The 26,126-nt window shown below is 41.9% G+C and overlaps 2 protein-coding genes across 3 annotated transcripts in view; one reads left to right on the top strand and one right to left on the bottom strand.

Annotated features, from left to right (window-relative positions):
- FLT3 (fms related receptor tyrosine kinase 3) overlaps positions 1-16,653 on the bottom strand; it is an 85,027-nt gene extending 68,374 nt beyond the window's left edge. The window contains exon 1 of the mRNA XM_063127723.1: positions 16,373-16,653. Coding sequence (XP_062983793.1) covers positions 16,373-16,653 — 281 coding nt within the window. The remainder of the gene's footprint in view (positions 1-16,372) is intronic.
- The window catches only part of PAN3 (poly(A) specific ribonuclease subunit PAN3), a 64,537-nt gene continuing 54,714 nt past the window's right edge, over positions 16,304-26,126 (top strand). Inside the window, exons 1-2 of one of the 2 annotated variants that reach the window (XR_010025482.1) lie at positions 16,304-17,105; positions 25,112-25,233. Coding sequence is in view for 1 of the 2 variants with exons in the window: in XM_063127006.1 (XP_062983076.1) it covers positions 16,652-17,105; positions 25,112-25,233 (576 nt within the window). In the remaining variant the exon portion in view is untranslated. The remainder of the gene's footprint in view (positions 17,106-25,111; positions 25,234-26,126) is intronic. The other variant, XM_063127006.1, reaches the window with a different exon arrangement.

Genomic DNA, 26,126 nt, shown 5'->3' with positions numbered 1-26,126 from the left:
ACAGAGCACCAAGTGGTGCCCCCTGCTCCATGCTAAGGACAACACTTTAAAAAATCTCATTCATTCAGGCATTGATTTCTGCCTTCATCTAACACTCCCCCCCCCGCCCTTAATTCTGTCCCCTGCTGGCTACATATTACCTCCAGCTTCAGAGGCTGTATGCCTCTCAATAGCAGTTGCTGGAGAACAGGAGTCAGAGGGTGCTGTTACACTCCTGTGGGCATCCCATAAACATCTGTTTGGCCATTGCAGAAACAAAACTATGGGCCTTTGGTCTGATCTAGCACAGCTTGTCAGTGGCAGCACCAGAAAAAAATTCAGGGGGGTGGGTGGCACAGAAGGGGCAAAGCATATTTATTATTATTGTTATTATTTATTTATTTATTTATTTATTTATTTATTTATATAGCGCCATCAATGTACATGGTGCTGTACAGAGTAAAACAGTAAATAGCAAGAACCTGCCGCATAGGCTTACATATTTCTAGGTGGGTGGGCTGTGTCCCACATGTTAAGATCTCTGAAAGAAAAATAATGATATATCTCACATTAAAAATGCCATCCTAACCATATATTTGTTAAAAAATAATATATTGATTAGTTTATTTTTTAAAAAAATCATATATTAGCCAAATTCATATTAGTGTAAGGTAAAATGCTTTCAAACAAGGTAGAGTCACTATACAAGCATATCCTTGATGTACAGATTAGAAAACAGTTACTTTTGAACCAGTGCAGGCAGAACCAGGAAGGTAGACGCTTAGTGTAAGGAAAGAGCAAACTGAGACACCTGGGCCCTGTGCACCGAGGAAACCCAGTGTGTGTGAAGTACTAGTCTAAAGATCCAAAAGATGAAGTTTTTGAAGATGACGCTCCTGATGAAGCTGGGTGCTTTTTATTGCAATCCATTGCCTTTGTAATATGGAATAAAAGAAATAAGAGACATTGAACATAGTGGGATTAATTGATGAGTAAACATTCATAGCCTTGCACTGTGAGTAAATTCTCCCCCCTCCCATTCCTGTCCTAATTCTCCGAGGAGAAAAAAGAAAGAGCTGGAGAAGGTACAGATTAATTATTCCCCCCCCTCTCAATTTTTCCTGGCCTATTGTCCTGAGGAAAAAAGGAAGAGAGCCACAGAATAAACAGATTAATTCTTTCAAGGGTGTTCTAGCTGGCTCTGGCTGCTGGTGCTAGAGTATAGTTTGCAGAATGGCCAAGAATAAGTTTAGGCATCAGGGGTTTTAAGTGTGATGCAGTTATGAGTGCCCCCACCCCAAACCTCAGTTACCTAACCCTAATTGGTGGGGTGGAATGTGGTTTCACTGGAGGCAGAGTCAAGGGGATCACCCTCCTGTCAGAAACCCCTCCAGAATTAACACAGAGAAAGCTGTTTGTGGCAGAGCCCACTTGTTGAAAGCAAAGGGTGGTGGGAAAGGAAGAAGCCCATTTCATAGGCAGGCAAACTGAGGCAGCAGGCAAATAAGTGTTAATGATTGGAAGAGAGAGTGAGTTTGGGTTACATAATTGCAGCATGGTATGTTCCCAGAACCAATAGAGAGCAGGCTTATTAAAGTATCTCTTTTTTTAAAAAAAAAACCACCAATTTATCCAGGGTATGTCACAACACAGAGAAAGGCATTTATAGACAATACCACTTTCCATCATTTAAATTAAAGGGAGATGGGAGACTAGGAAACCCATTTCACACATAGGCAAACTGAGGCAGCAGGCAAATAAGAGTCAATGATTGCAAGTGAGAGAGTTTGGGTTAAATAGTCACATGTTTAAAGGAAAAAAAGAAGTGTCCTATCAAACAGGAGGAATTTAGCCAGGAATATGTGTTAACTTGCACCACGAAAAGGACAGACAGGATTTTTAAAACCACATGTTCACAATATAAATGAGATGCATTATACAGTAAAACAAAATGGATTCTAGGCCCACACACACACAGAAGCCCAAATACGTTTTTACACAACATGGCAGCACAGACTAAATTGTATTCCCTATTCAGTCACAACATTGTCAACATTGACAACATTGTCAACGATGCCACGCTTACTCCGGTCAAGGAAGCTCGTAGTCTTGGCTTTATATTTGACTCCTCGCTCTCCTTTACTCCTCACATCGAGGCAGTAGCTAAATCCTGCCGCTTCTTCCTGTATAATATTGCCAGGATTCGACCATTTTTGTCTGTCTCTTCTGCCAAGACTCTCGTTCACGCACTGGTTATCTCTCGGTTGGACTACTGCAACCTTCTACTCTCTGGCCTTCCTTCGTCTCACATCAGTCCGCTGGTCTCTGTCCACCACTCTGCCGCTAAGATCATCTTCTTGGCCCGCCGCTCTGACCAGGTCACTCCACTTCTGAAATCTCTTCATTGGCTTCCAATTCACTCCAGAATCCAATATAAACTTCTCCTGCTGACCTTCAAAGCTCTTCACGGTCTAGCTCCTGCCTATCTCTCCTCTCTCATCTCACACTATCGCCCCGCTCGTGCTCTCCGCTCCTCTGATGCCATGCTTCTCGCCTGCCCAAGGACCTCCACTTCCCTTACTCGGCTTCGTCCTTTTTCTTCTGCTGCCCCTTACGCCTGGAACGCTCTTCCAGAACACTTGAGAACTACCAACTCAATCACTGCTTTTAAAACTCAGCTAAAAACTTTTCTTTTCCCTATAGCCTTCAAATATTGAGTTTGTTCTGACTCTATACTGTTAGCTTCACCCTACCCGGCGCCTGTTTACACTTCCCTGTGCCTGTTTGCATTCTCCTTCCCTCTTTATTGTTTACTACAACTTATTAGATTGTAAGCCTATGCGGCAGGGTCTTGCTATTTACTGTGTTATCTGTACAGCACCATGTACATTGATGGTGCTATATAAATAAATAAATAATAATAATAATAATAATAATAATAATAATAATAATAATAATAACCCTATGAATTTTTACATGAATCTATTGGGCTCTGATGGGAATGGGTTTTGTTAAAAACAAAAGTATTTGTGCTGAGGGAAATGATTCCCTACCTGCCCAGAAATGAACAAAGGAGATCAGCAACCACCAGCAGCAAGAGACTTAAAAAAAAAAGAAGCAATAAGATCATACCAGGATGAGGATAGTGATATTCTTGAAACTGTCTGGTTAGATAAATAATCTGAAAACAGTTTTTTTCTTTAACATCCAAAATCAAAGCCTGAGAGAAAATTTACCTCACAGTAGAGCACGGCTGACTGGGGCATGCTGGGAATTGTAAGACTTTTTTTCTGTCTAAACATGTACAAGATTATAGCTTTAAAAGGTTACATCCAATGATAGAACTATCTGAAGTAGACTCATTGAAATACATGGGATTTAAGTCCCATTCTTTCCAGTGGGTCAACTTTAAGTCGAACTAACATGGGATACAGCCCAGAGCACACAAAGCTGCAACATGTCCAGCGCTCAGCTGTGGGAGTTCCATTGCTTCTTCGCAAAACTGAATCAACTAGCAATGAGGAATGTGTACCTATGCTTGTGAAATGCAAGTTGTATTTATTAGTACATATAGTTTACACTGTGTTTTTATGCTTTTTATGTTTTTAAACTTTGTATATTTGTTTTAATGTTTACTGTTTTTAACTTTTGCAAACCGCCCAGAGAGCTTCAGCTATGGGGCGGTATATAAATGCAATAAATAAATAAATAAATAAAAAAATAAATAGTACATATTCGTTCACAGTAAGATTTTCAGCAAAGGCTTTGGTCTGTGTTCCACCACCATCTGAAGGGCAGATGACAAGTAGATTGGTGAAGCCTTTCTCACTTGTGGAACAGAGCAAGCAGCTTTATACAGAGTCTGCATTTATCCAGGCAATGTGAGGATATGTGATGCTGTTTCGAGTAATTTTGGATCTTTTTTAAAAAAAAGTAACTATGGGCAACATTCAACAGTGTAATTCCGCAAACTCAAATAGCGCTAGTGGAGCATCACTACATCTTTCCATTGCACAAGCGGTTTCCCATTACATCTGTGCACAATGTGTTGCACAATGGATTGCATGAGATTTATACACAAGCAGTTGCACAAGAGTTATGTGCAGATGGTTGCACAACAGGTTGAACAGGAATTATGCATAAATGTGTTGCTAGTACAACATCATTTGCCATAATTCATGACACAGTTGGATACTGCCTATTATTATTATTATTATTATTATTATTATTATTATTATTATTATTATTATTAGTTTTAGATATATTTTTTCTTGTAAGATTCAGGTGGGGGAGTGTCTGTTAAGGCTAAAAAGTAACATAGACAAGTTTATACAAATAAACAACTGATCTTCATGCTCTTTGAGTTGTGATAGTGCCATAATTTTCTAGCATCTAAGCGGAGCTGCTAAATTCAAATTACTCATGTGACTGCATTACTAGAAGGACACAAGCTTTAAAAGAACTCTGAGATTCTACTTAAGTCGTGGTAATATGTCTTTCCAATCATCCACATATACTGAAGGAATCTTTCTCCAGACAAATTTGGGCTGAAATCCAAAGCCTTGTTGAGTCAAAGCACTTGAGCTGAAAGTTACTTTGTCTCATTGACTTAAGCAGGACCAAATACATTTAAACTTCAGATATCCTAGTTTAATTGGATTGCAGAGCAGTCTGGATGGCTTCAATCTTCTATCGTTTAGGATGGATTTACACATATGTCTAATCAACCAAAGCCTGCAGTTTTTATTTTTCCCCTACCCCCAAATGTGTTACATAGTTTACACACTTACAGGCATACATGTGAGGGTGTCATGTCCATAACCAGTGTGGTGTAGTGACTAGAGTGATGGGCTGTGAGTCGGGAGATCCGGGTTCTAGTCCCCCATTTGGCCATGGAAACTCACTGGGTGACTTTGGGCCAGTCACATACTCTCAGCTTAGTCTACCTCACAGGGTTGTTGTTGTGACAATAAATGGAGAGGAGGAGGATTATATATGCTGCCTTGGGTTCCTTGGAGGAAAAAAGATGGGATATAAATGTAATAATAAATAAATAAAGCTTTTCATGGGTGTGGCAATGGGAGTTGCTAGACCTGGGCCCATGGGGCCCATTCCAAGTTCTATTTTACCAGGGCCCTGGATCTATTCCACAGAGCCCTGAGTATCCATTGGTGCCAATGGAAGGGTTTTTCCTCAGCAGGGGGCTATTTTCAAGACGGATGACAGCTAGGAAGGGAAGGGTTAATTCTCCTCTTCCCATATGCTGAAACATCCATCCATGTCAAAACTTCCCCCGAATGGCAATTAAACTGAGGAAAAAAAAAATCCATTGGTTTGGGATAATCTGGGTCAGGGTGCAAATTAATTGAAGAACTAATTTTATCTGAGATGATTTGAATGAAAATATTAATTGGCTGGTTTTAATTCTTAGTAATTACTTCTAAATTTGAATTATTTATGTATTATATTTATAAACTGTCTTTTTTGTACTTGCAAGGAATATATAAATTAGCATATGTAGATTTTATGCAAATGTGTGTCCTCTGGGCCTGGGTCGTGAATCTTTTAAATGTTTAGCAGTGCCCCATATGGCTATGTACATTACCAGGAAATGCTCATTTGCACATGCACTTGTGTGTATGGTTGCAGATAACACATGAAAGAAATGCCAGGGAATTGGATGAGGGAAATGAGCATATATAACCCCCTTGAGCCTTCATTCCAACCCTATTCTGGAGGGAAAATGGTCTGGACCTCAAATTTGGAGATGATTTAAGCTTGCCTGTTAAAGAGATTGAGAGGGAAAAACTTCTGAAATAAATTAGTTTAAAATTAAAAGTAGAATTTTTGACAGTAGCAACCTTTCTTATAAATATGACACTTAGGTGGAAGCAGTATGGCCCTCTGTGGTATATGTTAGGATAGGTATGCAAAGCACAAGGGAAGTGTCATTAAACAGTAGCTGTGAGCCCATTGTATCTGTGAGAATAGTAACTGTGAGAATTTGTAGTCCGGTTAAATTCTGAATCCTTTCCCCACAGAATTCCTCCTGACTAGTAACTGAGGGTCAAACTAGATAAGACTCCATTCAGTTAATTACATTAATAGCTGCTGCTCCTTCTTTTTTAAAGTAGATAGCAGGACAGTAGGGTCAGCTCCGGACCCTGGCATTCCACCTCCCACCTCCCCACTACAGGCCCAATCCAAGTCGGACGCCCACCAGGCAAACATACCCACTTGCATTGGAAGAAAAGAGTACCATACCGCCCCCTAGGGTCTTGAACTGGACACGCACACATACCTGGCCAGTGCCTGCAATTTAATTTTTTTTAAAGCTAATTGCATGCATGGTCTCTTGTCCAGTTTGCTCTTGAGTTGAAGGGATTAACTAACCCTTGAAGCGTCAAGAAAAAGCCTCATGAGTAAACTACCTTACCTTAGTTGTTAACTCTAACCACTTTCCCTGCCAAATGAGTGAGGTGGGTGGCTGGCTACTAGTAGGGGGCGACATCCCAGATTGGAATAGCCTCCCCAGAGGGGGTTGCCTGGCACTCAGCACCAACAGAAGATCTTTTTTACTCACTCAGGCCTTTTAAATCATTTGTGATATTAAAATCTGGGCTCTTAATCACTGATTTGTGGTTTATTGAATATCTGTGCCGTCAAGTATTTTTCTCTCTTTTGCTGGAAAGGAACATTTTAATGTTGCATTTTAGTGTTTTCTTACATTGCATTTTAATATTGTACTTTATTCTTTTATTTGCGCTTGTACTGCCCAGAGAACATAGGTTATTCAGCAGCCTATACAAATATAGTAAGTAAATAAATTGGATTCCTGGGCGCAAGTGATATCGCTGATGTTCTTACTCTGTTGTCTCATAAACTAGGCATGTGCTCCGCTCCGATTAGGAGCGGAGAAGCAGTAGCGAATTGGCCTGCTCCGCCTTACCCAGAGGCGGAGTAGAAGCGGACCGCGGACCCCTAGAAGCAAGGCGAAGAGAAGCGGCCATTTTTCGGAGCTCCTAGTTCAGGCGGAGCGCTCCGATCGCCATCTTGAAACATTTCGCCCATAGGATTGCATTGCGGAAAACAATTGGGGATAACTGGGTTGATTTTTAAGCTATCGTTCTGAACATTCTTGTGCACAGAGAGTCGTGGATGGGGGTCATTTTGAGACTACTCTCACCTCTCTGCGTCGTGCGGGTCGCGTGCTAGAATTTTTTAAAAATCGGGTCAACAAACGGACAGCGCGGCTCAAACGGCGGTTTTCGCCCATAGGATTGCATTGAGGAAAACAATCGGGGATAACTGGGTTGATTTTTAAGCTATCGTTCTGAAAATTCTTGTGCACAGAGAGTCGTGGATGGGGGTCATTTTGAGACTACTCTCAGCTCTCTGCATGGTGCGGGTCATGCGCTAGAATTTTTTTAAAAATCGGCGGGAAAAATACCTTTTTCAAAGGGCTGAGGGGCAGAGTCAGCTCCCGGTCATGATCACATGATCCCAAAGTTAGAGGAGGGCATAGGCAAAACGGGTAACTTGAGATTCTGGGAAACTTCTCTTTCTTAATCTGAACGGACTTTTCCCAGTGTTTTTTAACACAGTAGCCCCACCAAATGCACAAACACAACCTGAAATCATATACTAAGCCAAGAATAAGAGATAGAAACACAGCACTTCTACCCACCCTAACTTTGGGGAACAACTGAAAAGATGTGGTGCAAGGGGATGAGCTCCCCTAGGGCATCTCATCGTGGACGTGCCCCCACTCTCTCCTGCACTGGAAGGCCATCAGAGCCTTCCAAAGAGAGTAAAACGGTGGAGCAATGCCTATCATGAGTCGAAGTGAGCGTTTACTTCTTAGTGGTGGAGTGATGCCTATTATGAGTTGAAGTGAGCGTTTACTTCTTAGAGCTGTTGGTGAAGCAATGGCTTTCTTGAGCTGAACTGGCAGCTGCTTCCCTCTCCCCCGGGCACGTCCCCCTATTGCTGGTAAAAGACAGATATAGCCTTTTTTAAAAAGTTCTACTTGCTGTTTATTCAGCAACACTGCTGCTTTTAATTCCACCCCTCCTTCGTTTATTTATTTGTTTATTTATTCCATTTTATATGCATTACTGGCTTATCCTTGGCTCACTTCCTTATGCCCCCAGAAATGCCAGCTGCATGCCTGCCTGCCTTCCCCCCCTCCTCCCCTGCCCACCTCGCAGGGATGTTGTGTGTGTGTGGCTTTGACTCAGGGGAGAAGTCCTTCCTGCGCTCACTTGGAGTTTTGGAAGATCCAAATTTTGCAGGTTTAAGCCCCGCCAAAAAACAGGGGATAATGGGACTGCCTTGAGTCTCGGCGTGCGTATGTATCCCTGGATAAGCTTTCATGGTGGTGAGTTTGAGGTTTTTTTTTAACGTGCAAAATTGACGGAGCTATGGAAAGGGGTGTTGGATTTTCATAAATTCCCCAAAAATCAGGGGATGATGGGATTTGCTTGAAACTTGGCGTGTGTGTGGACACATGGATAAGCTGTCCTGGTGGCGAGTTTGAGGTTTCTAACGTGCAAATTGACGGAGCTATGGAAAGGGGTGTGAATGGGGTGCCCGATTTTCAAAAATTCCCCAAAAATCAGGGGATGATGGGATTGCCTTGAAACTTGGCGTCCATGGGGACACATGGATAAGCTGTCATGGTGGCAAGTTTGAGGTTTCTAACGTGCAAATTGACGGAGCTATCGAAAGGGGTGTGAATGGGGTGTTGGATTTTCAAAAATTCCCCAAAAATCAGGGGATGATGGGATTGCTTTGAAACTTGGCGTGCGTGTGTATACCCCCATGAGGTGTCATGGTGCCAAACGTGAGGTTTCTAACTTGAACAGAAAAAAAGTTGTATAATTTTTTAGCTTTCAATGCAAGCCTATGGGGGGGGGAAAACGGAGCTCCGATCCGGATCCGGAGCTCCAAGCGGAGCGGAGCGGAAGTGGGCGGAGCGGGGGCGGGGCGAAGCGGCCCGCTCCGAAAATCGCGGATCTGCAAGTGAAGCGGAGCGGGGGGTCCGTGCACACCCCTATCATAAACAGGCTGATACCATTTTGTCTCTGTAACAACAACCTTTTATTCAGCCTTCTCTCTATACCACGGTGTGTAGTGCTCTTTATTGCCCCCTCTGATAGCCTGGGGAAATGCATCCTTGACTATTTTATATATTACATCCCCTTCTTTTTACCCCTTATTTCTTATCTGAAAAGTAATACCACTGAACTGACTCTCTCATGCTGGTACATAATCCTTCCAAATCTTTGGCTTTAATTGTCAACTATCTCTGGAATACTGTCCTTGATCTGCTTGCTGCGCATTTGAGATAGATTCTGCTTCTGATCTTGGGCATCTTTCTCAGCCATAGTTTTGTTGGAGTTTGTTGTTTTACCTCTGTCTTCTGATTCATTTGGTACACTCATCAGTTCAGATTGTGTAGTATATTGGAGCTGTTGGAACTTTTCTTGGAATCTATCTCAGGAACTGCATGCATGTTTATATATTTTTAATTTTTTAATTTTTTTTTTAATAATTACAATAATCTCAACACATCAACTCATTACCCTACAATAATAACGATAAAGAACAAAGAAAAAAACTACTTAATAATCTAATAATAATAATAACAATAACAACAATAATAACCATAATAAAAATGATAATAATAAAAGGTGCAACCCACCCCCTGGGACCATTATTCTCCCCTCCAAAATTGTAACACATCTTCTGACGGTTTACACCATTTCCCTTTTTCTAATACAAATTTAACAAATTGTTTCCAAATCTCCTCAAAATCATTCCACTTTAATATTCCTTTCTTAACTTTCATACACCCCATTAGCTTATCATTAATAGCAATATCCCAGACTTCTTTATACCATTCTTCTATTTTATATTCTCTTTGTTCTTTCCAATTCCTAGCAATTATCAATCTAGCTGATGCATGTGTACAATCTTCCTTTTGTTGTGCTCTTCCGTTGTCTTCTGTTTCCCCTGTATTCCTTTCCTTTCTTTGTCCACACTATGTATGAATGTAGTGTTACTTTGACACTTCTTACTACAGCTGGTTCCCAATGTTGATCCTGTTGCTGAACCCTTTACAGAATTTCCTGCCTTCAATAGTTCAAGTAACTTTGCACTTCTGTCATAGTATATTTTCTGTTTGAGCCTTGAGTTTATTATGTTTTTCCTGATCTTGTCTCCCTTCTGGATATTTGCCAAAAGTTGTCTACTCATAGTTGAAGATTGGATTTTAGTTGTCTGCTCATTAACAGTTGAGCTGGAGATGCATCTCCCACTATTGGTGTACATATTTCTGTAGATCAACAGGCTTAAGTATACATCTTGATTGGTCTGTTTTGCTTTTTTCATCATGTTTTTCATAATTTGTACATACTTTTCTGTTGCCCTTTTTGACTGTGGGTAGTATGAACTTGTGAGTGTGTGTTTAAAACTCCACTCCTTGGCAAAAGGGCACATTTAGCTGATGTATACTGTGGCCCATTGTCAGATATAATTTCTCCACATGTTCCATGTCTTGCTACAATTTATTTAATAACATTGATTACTATGTTTGCCCTGGTATCTAGTAACTGTACAATCTCTGGATACTGGCTATAATAGTCCACAATAAGTAAATAGTTCTTTTGTTCCCATGTGAACAAATCAGTCCCAATTTGCTGCCATGGTCTGTTAGGTATGTCTCTCAGTGACATTCATTCTTTGGCATTTCCCTTTTGATATTCTAAACATATGGAGCACTTGGAGACCATATTTTCTATCTGAGCCCTCCTCCTTGACCAATATAGTAAGCCCCTTGCCCATCTTTTGCATAACAATGCGCCAAAATGTCATATGTGAACCTTCTCTAGTATGGTTGATCTTACATGTTTTTTGAATGACAGTATGTTCCCCTTGAAATATAAGTCCCTTCTATATTTTATTTTATTTATTACATTTTTATACCGCCCAATAGCTGAAGCTCTTTGGGCGGTTCACAAAAATTAAAACCATAATAAAACAACCAACAGGTTAAAAGCACAAATACAAAATACAGTATAAAAAGCACAACCAGGATAAAACCATGCAGCAAAATTGATATAAGATTAAAATACAGAGTTAAAACAGTAAAATTTAAATTTAAGTTAAAATTAAGTGTTAAAATACTGAGTGAATAAAAAGGTCTTCAGCTGGCGACGAAGAGTACAGTGTAGGCGCCAGGCGGACCTCTCTGGGGAGCTCATTCCACAACCGGGGTGCCACAGCAGAGAAAGCCCTCCTCCTAGTAGCCACCTGCCTCACTTCCTTTGGCAGGGGTTCATGGAGAAGGGCCCCTGTAGATGATCTTAAGGTCTGGGCTTCTTTGACATTCCAGAAATCTTTAATTTCCTATGGTACTTTAGACTTGGTTTTGGGCTAACCATCTTTTACCATCCTAGACAACTTTTGCATAGCTTCATCTTTTTTGTTTTGAGCCTTATTTCCTCATTTCTCTTCTGTTGCTGGAAACTTCCTTAGTATCATATGTACTTGCTCCTCCAAATCTTTCTCCTCGTTGGCATTCTTTCCTGGTATGAATGTTCTGGATAGTGTTGCTTTTCCTGGTTTATACCTGATTCTCAGAACATATTTCTGAAGATGTAAGATCATTCTTTGCAATCTGGTGGACGCCTCAGCTAGAGGCTTCATTATAAGTTCAAGAGGCTTGTGGTCTGTCTCCACTGTTAATGTTCTGCCATAGATCTATAGATGGAATTTCTCACATCCTGCCACGATTGCAAACATTTCTTTTTCAATTTGTGCATAATTGTGCTGTGTTGCGGGTCAGTCAGCGGGACGCATATGCAACAGGTTTTCCTTCTTGAAGTAATACTGCTCCAATAGTTATGATTTAGGAATCATGAATTACTGGTGTGAATGGCTCAGCTATGCTTAGTTTTGAATGAATGTATTTAACACACTGCTCCTATTGTATTGCCGTTATTAAGAATTAGTTTATTGTATTGAGAGTATGGGTTGTTATCTTTTTTTCTTCGTGTTTGATGAAATCTCCCTTGAACCTAAATATATGGAAAGGCAGTATATAAATAAAATCGACATTGATTCAGGCCATTTAATACATCATATATTTTAGGTGTGTTTACCCATGATGTTTTACAAAACGTAACATGTAGAAGCCAGCAATCATATATATCATGCAGGCACACTAGCCCGGGGGGGGGGGCTGTCTTCATGGTGCTGGGTTGGTGCTGCCCTGCTGCCAAACCCCGCACTATAGCTGGTGCCTGTTGGTGGCAAGTTGTCTTTATGAGGGGAGGCAGTGCAGGCTTTCTGGCAGCCATTGGGGTCGCCAGTCCCACCCCTCCCGCAGCTTCCAGCTACCAACAGGAGGTTGCCTTCCACCCAGAAATGTCCCAGGAGTGACTCCAAGCGGGGACAGAATGGCAGAAGAGCCAGGCTGACCTCGCTCTGGCTGGGAAAGTCAAGGTAAGTGTCCCCCATCCTGAATTTTCAGCCACGCAACTTTGCCTCTTTGCCATATAACCATCGCAGCACAGATTCAGAGCCAACCCAGGGCAAAGTCGACATCAAGACAGCCCCTGGGAGAAGCTGGCTGCTGAGTATATACTTGAGGGCTAACAACATATCACATAAATACTTGTATAACTGAACACACATGCAGTTTTTGAAAATGAAAAGCTAAGCCAAGAGGAAGCAAGTCAAAGCAGAAAAGTGATGGGGAGAGAAAAGTACTCAACCTTTCCTTACCTGCCTTTTTTCTTCTTCTCCAAATCAGCACCAAAAAGTGGCTTTTCTTCACACAGGTTTGTCTCCTATGCCTTTCAAACGCACACATACTTCCAAATGAAGATATTAGTCTTTCCCTTGCTGGAGAGAGTCCGGTCAGCCAACTGCAAGGGGCTACTCTAGCTTTGGATTTCCTGCATTGTGGAGGGAGTGGACTAGATGGTCTAGAACTGGGGTCTCCAACATGGTGCCCATGGGCACTAAAGTGCCCACAGACACTTCTCTTAGCATGCACTAGGCTCCGTGTCCCTCCTGATTTTTTATTTTATTTCTTATGATTTTTTTAAAAAAAATTAGCTCGTATTCTGCAAAACAAACTGCTGCTCACCAGTGCTGCCCAGTTGGATTCAAGGGAGTGTTTTTGTATTTTGGAGTTTAGACTCCAGCTTAAACTTAGTTTCTTGGGCTGGTTTTCTTTTAGTCTCATCAGTTTGCCTTCTGGGAAATAAGTGTTTTGTGACCTACCATGGCAGCAACTTTATTTTTTTCCTCTTTACATCCCCCCCCCCGTTTTTTTAAATGTACATACATAGATTTGCATATATTCATAGCAATGAATACATACAACATACATATTCATGAAAATACAACTTTCTAGCAATTATACACAAGTTTCAACAAAACTGAACCAGATGTCCAAATAAATATACATTTGAAGGTGGCCTCTATACACCACCCATTCAAATATTGAAATTGTTGTAAGGTCCTCAGTCCATTGCAAAATAGGTGTTTATTCTTCCAGTCTTGTAATAGCAATCTTTTGGCTGTCAAAGAGAATTTATTTATTTATTTATTACATTTTTATACCGCCCAGTAGCTGAAGCTCTCTGGGCAGTTCACAATCCACTTACTCTGACCATTTGTTTATTTCCAAGAAACAGGTACATAATTTAAAAGAGCATGGACACCAGCCATTATTAAAGACTATTCCAGTACAAAATTTATCTGTATAATAATCTTCTCCCAAAAAGAAGCTACTGCAGGACATTAGTTCAAAAGAAGCATTAACTGCATTTTGACACACGCTTAATAGAGATGTGGCAGCCATTTTATAAACGGGCAGCCAAATATGCCCACTGCTCCAAAATGTGTAGAATTCCTAGTAGGGGTGCGCTCCGTTTCTCCTCGGACTGGAGAAGCAGAAGCGGATCGGGGGGCTTCATCTCCCCGTAAGGCGGAGGTGAAGAGGATCGGGGGAGCAGCGGAGCATTGCGGAGCGTATCGAGGTGAAAGTGGATCCTTTGCCTCAATCCGGAGCTCTGCAAAAAAGGTAAGGGGGGTTACTTGGCCCTGCCGCTGTCGCCCATGTGGCAACAGCGGCAGAGCCGGGTAAGGGGGAGGGGGGTCTTACCTGCATCCGTCCGCAGTCCCGCGGCTGCTTCAACTGAGCCCGAGGACTCAAACAGGAAGACTAGGCCGCAACAGGCCACAGTCAGTAAGGGGGAGGAGGGCCTTACCTGGCACCACTCCCCGCCACTGTGGAGCTCCGATTTGGAGCCGGAGCTCCGCAGCGGAGCGGAGCGGACCCTAGGCGGATCGAGGCGGGGCGGAGCGGGCAAATTGCGGATCAGGCGCGAAGAGGATCGGGGGGGGGGGTCCGTGCACATCCCTAATCACTAGTGCAGAAGACCTCTCCAACTCTAGGGTTCTATTATGCCTGATTGCTAGGGGCAAGATGCAGTGAAGCAACAATGGGCAAGGAAAAGAACAGAGCACCCTCCACTCTTAAATTGCCCTCCCCAGAAGTGGCTTGTTATTTAAAAACAAAACAAAAACAAACCTGTACTGTGGCTTACTGGCTTATCCATATTTGCACATAACACATAATGTAACATGTAATTAACCTCACAATGTCATTGTAAAGCCAAGTTTGCCTTGGCTTTACAACTGTGCTAAACAGCCTTCCCAGTCACTGGGTTGAAAAACCTGTTTGTCCTATAAGCATGCCTAGAGAATGACTTCAGTTCACAACCCAGATGGGAGTACAACAAGGCAATTAAAAGGTAAGTAATCCAAGCCAGTGTGATGTTCAGAAATGCTGAGGGAGGGAAAAACCAAGGGAGTAGCCATGTCAGTCATATACTGTAATTCTATGCACATTTACTAATGCATTAAAATTAAAGGTAACCCCTTCTCTTTGGAACTACCTGCCCCTAGAGGTCAGGCAGGCGCCAACCCTGTGCCGCTTCTGGTGCCTCTTGAAAACAGCTCTTTCCCTAGAAGCATTCCTCAAGTGATCGTTTTTATTGGTACTTTTAAACTGAACAATTTTAATTTGCTGTTTTAATCTTTTTGTCTTTTTACTGTTTTATTCCTATGTTCACTGCTCTGGAATCTATTTTGGATATGGAACAGTATATAAATTTTGTGAATAAGTTATTAAAATAATCTATTAGCCAGCATCCCAGCACTTTAGGTGGCATATAGCAACAAATAAACAGAATAAAACATACTTAACAATCAACAAAACCCTGAAAAATAGGACCAGTAAGAACAAAACTAGGCAGCTAAATTCAAGGCCAAATAGAAAATATATGTTTTGCACACCCTATATAAAAGAGGCAATTGAGGATCTTAGGGGAGAGCTAAGTCCACAGTCTCGGAGCAACTGATTTAAAGGCCCAGCTCCTTCCTGCTGTAATTCACACTCTTAGGGTGGCCGTGTGTCCTATTTTACAGAGAATAGTCCTCTATTTGAAGGACTTCGGGGACAGTTCTCTATTTGAAGAGCTGCTCAGTCGAAGTCTACTTTAAAAGGTAAGTATAATAAAAGGTGTTCTAATATTTTGAGTTTATAACATACTTCTGCTGACATCACAGGCACACATTGGTTTGTGGGGCATTTCACCTCCCAAGGATATATTGTAAAATGGCCTGGGGTGGTAAAATGCCCCAACCACATTTAAAATGAGAATAGTTATTTCTAAATATGCATCTGTGTATAGAAAATGGCACATGCAAATTTTATGCAGACAGTGATGTATAAGTGGTGACTCTAAAGCTGTCATGGCATGGGGTATACCATATGTGGGAGCAACATAAAAGTAAAGCTGGAATTGTCTACCCTGGAAGTAAGTCCCACTGAATTCGTGGACTTACATCTGAGTGGACATGTCTAGGATTACTCTGCCAAAGGTGATCATCTGGGAGTAAGCCCCACTGAATTCCATAGGGCTTACATCCAAATGAACAGTCATAGGAGTGTGCTGTAACAGATGGAGGCACGCACTTTCATGGATTCAAGCCCAGTTCATCAGAAGCCAGAAGTGTTATCTTCACTTGACGCACACACACACATATACCATAGTTATAGTGTGTGTGAGAGAGAGAGACCCGAAGGGCATGGAAGGGAAGAGTAACAGAAGTCTGTGAGGGAAAGGGCTCCCGTTCTCTGCCTTCCCCCTCCCTTCCCCTCTGTCAGGGCTGGGTTGGGCCTCAACAAGCGCCTTCGCCTGCTCCAGGCCCGGATTACCCAGCGGGCCTCTCTGTGGCGCAAGCGCGCTGAGGAAGCTGCTCAGGAAGAGGAAAATGGAATAAACAACCACCCCGCCGCCGCCGCTACCGGGACCATGAAGTAGCCTGGCCAAAGGCCCAGCGCTCTCCGTTTCGCCTGGTTTTCCTCGGAGGGCTCCCTGGACCCCTTTCAGAGAAGCACAAGAGCCGTTCCGTCCCTCCTTTCTCCCCCTTTCCTCCCCCGCTGCCGGGACTCGGGCTGTGTGACAGCGGCGGCCGTGGCACGGCTGCTGCTCCTCCCGCTCCCCGCCTGCCTCCCCATGGTGCTGTGGCCGGCAACGGCGGTGCCTCCTCCTCAGGCGGCCTTGCTGCTGCTGTAGCGGCCGCCATGAACAGCGGCGGGCTCCCCTGCTCCCCCCCGGTGGCCGCTGCCGCGGCGGTGGTGGGGCCGCCCCCGGGGCCGGGGGTTCCGGGGGCGGCGGCGGTGGCCCCCGGCGGGCTGAAGCTCAAGTTCTGCCGCTATTACGCCAAGGACAAGACGTGCTTCTACGGCGAGGAGTGCCAGTTCCTGCACGAGGAGCCCGGCGGAGCCTCCGCCGCCTGTCCAGGGCCTCCGCCGCCGGTCGCCCTCGGGGGGCTTCCGCTCGGGCTCCCCCCTGGCCCTGCTGCTCCTACCGTCGCTGCCTCGCCCGGACACGGCGGAGGCTACCCGGGGCATGGGGCAGCGGTGCCGGTGGCGGGGCCTAAGAAGCCCCCCGAGTTGGTGGGAGGAGGCGGAGGGGCAGGCGGCGGCCACGGAGTACCGGGCGGCGGAGGGGGGCTGGACGGACCCCGGCTGGCCAGTGAGTGCGGGTCGGGCGCTTCTGCTGGGATGTGGGGAGGGAGAGCGAAAAAGAGCTCCAGGTGGGTCTCTGGTCCCAGGCCTTGGGCTCCACGGCCTTCTTGCAGAGCAGGCAGGGATGTCAGGAACGTCTCACGGAGATGGTTGGATGCTCCGGAAGAGGGTGGGCGATGAGGGGTGGCTAGACAAGGCAAGGGATTGAAGCCTGCGATGTCTGAGTCAAAAACAAGTGTTGAAAAGAGCCGGGGGAGGCTGTGGATATTGTCCCCTTCTTCTCCCCGATGGCATAGCAATTGTGATGGGCGGTGACATGGTCGGCTGACACTTGCTTTGAAAGAAGTGGCAAAAGGGGTGTGGTGATGCCTTTTATATATATATGTAAGGAGGCTGGGGCTAAGGAAACGACGTGTGTGTGTGTGTGTGGCTTAAAAATACAGCCAGTTATCAAAGGGAGCAGCGATGGGAGGCAAAATTTATGATGGACCAGAAAACCTTAGCAGGATTGATAGACTTGTCCATGACCCATGTGTAATGTATACACATTTTTCCCCATCTGCATGCTCTGGATTCACCAAGTGTGTCAGTGGTTGGTTTTTGTAATCATGGACTGACCGTCTTTGTACCAAAATAGAGCAGAATACTGCTTGAGAAACCAAGATATGAGAACTTGACCTGGCCTCTCCCCACACCCCTATTTAAAAAGCACCTAGGACCACCAGAGTGTTTCAGCAGTGGTGAAATAGCACTTTGGGCCATTAGATGGGAAGATACAGTGAATCTGTCAGCACTGTGTAAAAAATATTCAACCAAACTTGTTTGAGATCTTTTGAAGTGTGGTTTGACGACTTGTCCTGCCCTTCCTGTAAGTTTCTTCGCTCTCCTCATGCCAGCTTTCGATTGCAGTTCTAAGTTTGATTGGTTAGATGTTTTAACTTGAAATCCAGTAATATCTGCAGTTAGGAAATAATGGGTAATAATTGTTGTTTTGGGTACACCAAGTATAATGTAAAGATACCAGTCTCGCTCAAATATCCAGAGCAGTAGGTGTGTTATTCTGCAGCATACCCAACAGTCTTGCAGCACCTATTTTCCTATTCATTTTGTACACAAAAAAGGAAAGGGTATTATAAATAAATTCCCTCTCTCAATGGAATTTTTAAGATGAAACAGTTTTAAGGAGAGGACCTGTGAAAAGAATTGTAAGTCATTAGCTGTGTAACTGTCATTTAAGCAAGCAAAGTCTGTAGCCGTGTCTTGTTAGAAAACTAGTTAATCCACAATTGCTAGAATGCTTGTAGTCATCTTGCAATGAAGGCTCACCTAAAATGCAGTTTTGTGAATGAGTTCAGTATGTGATACAGAGCACTGGTGTAGTGTACTGACTAGCTTAGGGATTGGGTTATGAATTGGGAAGTCACTGGTTCAAATATTACCCTGGATCTGCAATCTGGGGGGACAGGTATATTGATTTACTGTATAGGGTTGTTGCAAGGATATATGTGAAGGGGTTTGAAAAATTGAAAACACTATACAAATGTTAAGTTGTTGTTTATGAGCTTGCTGGGGATGTGGTAGAGCAATTAAACTAATGTTGAGCTCCTTTTTATAGGGTGGAATCCTCATTGAGGTAACTATAGAAAGTCACTGTGTTGTGGAAGAAGTAGTAATGTAGATTGCACCATCCAAGTCTCTCTAGTTGCTGTCGCATTTCATACTGCTGTCTCATATTGGATTTAGTTATGTGTTTTGTCAATAATGCCAAGTTTCATAATCAAATATCTTGATAGCAGTACCCAGCAAACTGGATAGAAAAGTAATGATCATCCTAACTAGACATATGTCCCGTAATAATTTTGTAAGAGATATTATAGCTTCAGAAATACTAGTTGTATGTTATGTTCTATCTTTTTAGTTACCCTTCTGAGTTTAAATCAACAGATATCACATTATCTGAGTACCTTAGGTAGTGTACATGAGCCTAGAAATATGAATGTCTGCCATCTACTAAGTACTTTTTGCCATTTAGTGGAAAACCATATGAGTGGAGTTGGCCTCAAAAGCAGTTGCACTGTTACAATCGAACCCCTGGTAATTGAAGATAAGCTATTGCTTTCCATAGATTATGGCCCCTCCCATGTGATGCATGCTACATCTTATTTTTGGATGTAATAATGTTTTATAGTCAAAGTTGATTTGAACCGTGTCCTGATGCATTCATGCACAACACAGTACCTAGGATCTTGAATGAAAATATTACAGTTATTCTAGATTTTAATGTTGATATTATTAAGTGCAATTATTTGGCCTATTAGAGGGATGGCTTCACAAGCTTCAGACTAATACCTGTTAAAATAGTTGCCTAAAAAGACATTGATCTTTATTAAAACACCAGCTTGCTTATGCTTTACTGTTGAAGGATAATTTTATGTTTATAGCATTAAAATCTGCATTGCTAATTCTGAAATAAGAGTTCTGCTACTTAATGGCTGTTTAACAAGGCTCACTGAGACAATTTTCTATAATGTCTTTGAAATCATTGGAAGGTGTAATATTTGGTACTGGACAACTTCAGTGCTTGGATAGTGCTTGCATATTAGATTGAATTTTGTGCAGAGGAAAAAGAAGGAAGCAGGATAAATCCACTTAAAAGGAGAAAATTAAACACATTTTAAAAATATGCTCAATTTGGTTGCTTTAAGAAAACAAGATTTACTGAAAGGTATCATATTCTTTTTTTATTCTGTTCCAGTTTGAATACATATGGCAGGAGTGGGCAACTTGTAGCCCTTCAGATGTTTCAGCCTACAACTCTCACCAGCCCTAGCCAGCATAGCCAATGGTGAGGGTTGATAGTAGCTGTGACCCTCCAGATGTTTTGGCTAGAAGTTGCCCACCTCTGACATACAAAGGCTGCAATCCTATGTATACTTATCTGGGAGTAATCCCCATTGGGGATTATTTCTGACTAAATATGCATAGGATTGTACTACTAGGGTGCAATCCTATGCATATTTAGATAGGGGGAAAGAACCCTACAACTCCCAGCATGCCTCAACCAGCATGCTGGGTGTTTTTATATCTAAACATGCGTAGGATTGTGTCCTTAGTTTGTGATGAAAGTAGCATACCATGTTAATGGATTTGTGGCAATGCAGTTTTGTTACCTTGGCAGGCATGGTATGTTAAGGGCAGGATGTTATGGACAATTTGATATATATACTGTTGCTTGATATAAATACAAGAAAAAGGACAACCTCCTTAAACAGTATGAAGATGAAGACAAAAATGTAATAGTTGAAATTACTCTAAATGATGTAGAATTTATGTAATGGGTGCTCATGGTACCTAATATAGATTGTAGGAACCACTGAGTTTTTAAAACGGGAGGTTGTAATCTAAATGTATATGAAGATATGTGTTCGCAACCTCTCTGGTTGTGTTGATTAAAGGGGATGAGCTGCAGATGACAGAGTTAAAGCTGGTAGGCAGATGGTAGAATTTTTGTCAGCATTAACTACTGGATAGGATAAGTGGAATTTTATTTGTCAGGAGATGACAATAAAGGCTTAGAGAGGTTAATGAAAACTGTACTTGGTTGAAAAAGGTAATAGGATCCTTGCAACATTTCTGAATATAGGATGTACTTTAAGGTGCAATCCATGCATGTTTAGAGAGAGAAAATGTCCTATAACACCCAGGATGCTCCAGCCAGCTGACTGGGGCATGCTGGGAGATGTAGCACTTCTTTCTGTTTAAATGTACTTAGGCTTGCATCCTAAATTGGCCAAGGAGAAGGGTAAAACTTGTGTTTTAGGGAAAATATGCAGATAACAAGGTGACTTGAGTTTCAGTGATAAAGATAGAAGGCACACCTGTTAAAATACAGTGACATTAACTGGATAAAGCACTGAAATAAGTATAGTAATAAATCATCCTGCATGGATGGGTATTTGGGTCAGTGCAGCATGTGTTTCCGTTACTATTTGTAAGAAGTTAAAGGAACACAAATGATGTGGCTGTTATATGCAATTGACTTCAAGCATCTTCTGGATCTCTCTTTGTACAGATTTGGAAAGAGAGTATTGATCTAATTGCTTTCAAGTTTCTGATAGTTTGCAACTTGGGAATGACAGGGACCTAGCTGCTGAAAAGAGATGTAGTTTTTTATACATGAGCTGTATGGAAGCATATTTAACCCACCACAAGCCATGGTGCCCACAGGCCATGGGTTATGTTAGGGTGGTTTACCAAGCCATCCAGAATTCTTTTTGGAAATTAAATGTAGACTTCTCTGTGAGATGTTAGGTTTTTGTTATCACAACATCAATCTTTTGTGGGTTATTTTTCACATCTCATCACTAACTTAGATGAACCCTAGCATGAGTATCAGCACAATCTTGTACATGTCTACTTAAATGGGTTTAATGGGACTTACTGACTGACTTACTGTGAGATAAGAGACTGTTTGGAGAGACTGAGACTGCAGTCCAATGCACATATACTTGGGAGTAAGCCTCATTGAACACAGTGGGACATATTTCTGAGTAAACATGCATAGAATCACACTTTTAGAGCACTTTACACTGTTAGAAGAATAATTACTTCCACAATCAGGTTGGATATGAATGCAATAATTGGGAAGTAAATACTTCCTGGGACTTTCTTTTAGGTAAGTGTGCCAGGGACTGTAGTCATAGGTATTTAAATCCTGATACATGTATGGTATTACTTTTAGTCTAAAGCATTTCTAGAGAATGTTGCATATCAGGATTATCTTTGTATTATTTACCTTCAGCATATTTGCATTTAGTTATTATCCTGCCTCCTAGGACAGAATGACTAATTTTGACTTTAAAACACTTCTCAGAGTGTTAAAAAATATTAAAAGCTTCAACAAAACGGTCTAAAGTGGATCTCATTTATCTTTAGTTGGTGGATTGTGGCTCAGAAGTTGGGTCATGCCATGATCTAAGATCACTTGTACCAGCAGCACAACATTCTGAAATAGAAAGTGTAGGATATTAAAAGAGGCAGAATGATTTGTCTGTGTAAATAGAGATAAGAAAATAAGTGTGAATTTTGTATTGCAAGTTGGGATTACATGTGTCCCAGATCTTGAGAAGGCACAACACCAGTAGCTTAATGGCCTCATGGACTAGGGTTTTGATTTCCAAAGATGAGAGCTCTTGGTATTTGATGGTGACTACCTTTGAATTTAAAGAAGATACTATTTTCCAAAGTTACTGGTTGTATAGATCAGTCATGTTTAATATAGCTCACTTGTCATTCCTGCCTCCTGCTATCTGTAGTAGCCCACGTTTTAATGGGAAGGCTCATAGAGGTCTTCCTCAATAACAGCCCACAAAGATCGAACTGTTTCTCTGGCAGTTCACCATAGCCAGTCATGTCTGCATTTTTTTTTTTTAAAAAAAAAAATAGGCAGTAGAAATTTTCAAGTGGGCTGGAACAAAGCCAGTTGGGCTTGTTCTACACTATTTAAAATGTCTGGTTTTTATTTTCAATTTACAATCTGTTTAAGCATGTTAGATGCCCCAAACTTATAGGATTTGGTGACATCCACAGCCATGCAGAGTCTTCGTGTTTCTTTTGTTTAAAAGGCTATAACTGGCACACATCTTAAGCCATTGAAGTGATTTTAATTTAATTCAACTAAAAAGCTATAAATTATCAACCTTTGATTATGAATATTGTTATGGAATATTGAATATTTTTTCACAACTATATTACTAGTATAAAGACTTAAGTTCCAGCATTCTTGTTTGATGTACTGAATAACATAACCAGTGTTCTTCATACAAACGTATGGTTGAACCTTCTAAACAGAAATAGGTCAACCGTAAGCCCTAGATAACCTTTACTATCTCTACTAAATTGGAAGAATTTTTTTCTAGTTATACATGCTATCATACTTACAAATGCAGATTTTGAGCAGTGATCGTAACAAGGTTTTGTTCAATTCTTTCATCTTCCGCTCAGTCTTCAAATGTTCTAAAACTGTAATTTCGCATTTTTGAAAAGCAGATATGAGTGTCCAGTGCACTTTCATAGGGTTCAGTAACATTGTCCTTTCAGTGAAAATGTAAAAACAATGTTTTATTTTAAAATCAACCTTTTATTTTAAAATCTTGACTGTTGCAGACTTCATCTATACTAAAATTACCGAGCAGAAAATTTCTAAAATACTGTAAGTAGCAAAAAACCATCAGGTGAATCTTCCTGGCAAGGGCATATAATCTGCTATTAAGTTCCAGTTGGGCCTATTTGGATGTTCTCCCCTTACTACATGTAGTGAGATTAGGGACAGATTTTAGAAATTACTGGGAACTAGCTGCTGAAAAGAGATATAATTTTTTATACATGAGCAGATTTTAGGTTCACAGAATTGCTTCATTGCTTCCCTCCTACACACTGAAGATACTTTCTGAACTGGGAAAAACTGTGGTTATTTGAACTGATGTTCTCCTTGGGTACTGAATTTGGTGACAATGAATGGAATAACATCAGAATGTCTTCGTTTCTCATTTTCCTACTTTCTGCTGCACTGCTCTCTACATCCAAAATACGCTTCATCTCTCTCATCGACCAATCTCCCTTTCTTCCTTCAAACCCTGTTTCTTCAACAGTGCCTCAAAAGGTGACTTCAGAAGCAAGTACTTCCTGAATTCTCATCTTAACTTTTTTGTATTTCCTGCCATCAGTTAACTCTTGTTTTCATTTCCTGTGCTAGTAACTAAAACAAACATTTCTGCTCTTTTTCACTCTACTGTGAAAAGTGCATGGCTACTAGAACCCCTGAAAGCATTTCATATGGACCATCATTGACCCGTTTCTCTGCATGGTTTCCCATCCCATTCCTACTTGCCTCTGCTATCCCAGCTTCTTCTCTTTTTGTGAGCAGAGTCCAGCCACTTAAGTTTAACTGTTTAGTACACACAGGTTGTGATTTGGAGACTGTAGAGGCTTGAGCATGTTTGCTCTCCCCTCCTCCTCTGGGTTTTAGAATCATAGAATAGCAGAGTTGGAAGGGGCCTACAAGGCCATTGAGTCCAACCCCCTGCTCAATGCAGGAATCCACCCTAAAGCATCCCCGACAGATGCTTGTCCAGCTGCCTCTTGAAGGCCTCTAGTGTCAAAACACTACTAATTATTTAAGGCTGGTGGGTGAGAGGGAGAGACATCCAAATGTCCAGTCCACAAAAGCTTTGTTCAGGCATTCAATTTCTCATGAAAGCGAGTTTTTCTGTTGTGTCCTTGTTGCCCACCCCCATAGAGCACATGCTTTGCTTGCGAAAGGTTCCCATCTCAATCCACGGCATCTGCAAGCAGGGCTAGGAAAGAATCCTACCTGAAGTCCTGGGTTAGATGGGCCAATGGTCTGACTGTGCATAAGGCAGCTTCCTAAGTTCCTTTGTGTTTTGGTGGAGAAGATCTGAAGCTAGGAGCCTGTTCTACACATGTGGGTCCCTGCGTGATTTAGACCCCTGATTGCACAGGGTTCTAAATTGCATGGGGAGCCTTCATACAAAGAAGCTTCCCTCCTCAGTCCTTCCCCTACACCCTGTGGATGGTAAGAGGTGGGGCCGGCAGGGGATGCAGGGACAGGGCCAATGAACTCAGCTTTGCTCTTCACCTCATGCAATACTAATAGCAATTGCATGAGTATGACTGCCTGAACAGGGCGAAAGTGTGGCCCTGTGTTAAACAAAGTACAGCACCATGTTTGCATATGACTCTGTTGCTACTGTTAAGGCAGGTATAGTTTGCTACTGGAGTTTTGCCAAGGACAGCTGCTGCCCACTGAAAATCAGGTGCAAATGACAAAGCTGACAAGCATCCTGTAGTCTGTTGCTGAACAAATAGTTTCTCACTCGGTCACGGGAGTTTGTGTTTAGGTAGGCAGCTGTAAAATTTCAACTGGTATGCTATTGGGAGAAAAGGGTCTGCAAAGCTGATAACCTTTTGAAACATTTTTTTTTATTATTCTAGTTCCAGGCATGGATGGAGGTGCCCTGGCTGAAGCTAGTCTTACAGACTCCTACTTCAGCACCAGCTTCATTGGAGTTAATGGGTTTGGAAGTCCTGCTGAAGCAAAGTATCCTATGATGCAGGTAATGCTTGATTTGGTAAGCAGCTAGGTTAAAGTGTACTGAGGATTAAAATACATTTCTTCAGCAGATCAGTTTCTTTCTAGCTGTTTCCTGTAATTTTGCGTCTATTTTACTACTTTTCCATAGAGCAGTAGTAAATTTACTCTTTCATCACATCCGGGAATCCTTGCAATAGGGATTGTACCCCTTTGCAGAACACACATTTTTGGTGTAAACTTTAAAGTGGTACAAAAAATGTAAATGAAATGCTGCCTGTTCAGCTATTCCTTTCTTTATACACATGAAGTTGGTAGAAGGTGTTGGACTTATATGTTCTCTTACCCTGTCTCCCTTACTGCATGTAAAAGTGCACTAGGTGATCTCACATTTGTTTGAACATGGTATCATTTGGTGCAACTGTTGGTTTCTGAATGTGGTGAGATGATGGGAGACATTCAGTGACCAGGAAGGGAGCTCTCAATCCAGACATCTGTTTCTAATTTCTCTGTATATAAAGATTTGGGGGAGAATAGCAATTGAAAAAGGTCTTTTTGACCAGTTTTGGGGCCTTCTGGGGTCCATTTTTCCCCAAATGGTGATGTATATATCCGGATGATATATATCTTCCATCGTTCTTAGTTTAGGCTTCTTGTTGCTGCTGTTGTGCATATCTGCAATGTATTAGTTCTGCAATTTAGGAGTATATATTTTCTTCTAAGAAATCTTTGTTGAGCAAAATCTCAGAGCTGCTAGTAGTTGTAGTCCAAACATCTGGAGTACACCACATTGAGGAAGGTTGGTGCATGGTGTATTGATCAGAGCAAACTTTTTTTTAATCCAGAATAGAACAGCTTATTCAGGGTAGGTGGGTATATAGTGATAAAATGTTAGGATATCTCCATTCTGCCAGCTTA

Source organism: Elgaria multicarinata, chromosome 5 (assembly GCF_023053635.1).
Source record: "Elgaria multicarinata webbii isolate HBS135686 ecotype San Diego chromosome 5, rElgMul1.1.pri, whole genome shotgun sequence".
In the NCBI taxonomy this organism is placed as follows: Eukaryota; Metazoa; Chordata; class Lepidosauria; order Squamata; family Anguidae; genus Elgaria; species Elgaria multicarinata.
Note: the sequence above shows the minus strand (reverse complement) of the source record. Positions and strands in the feature narration are given on the sequence as shown.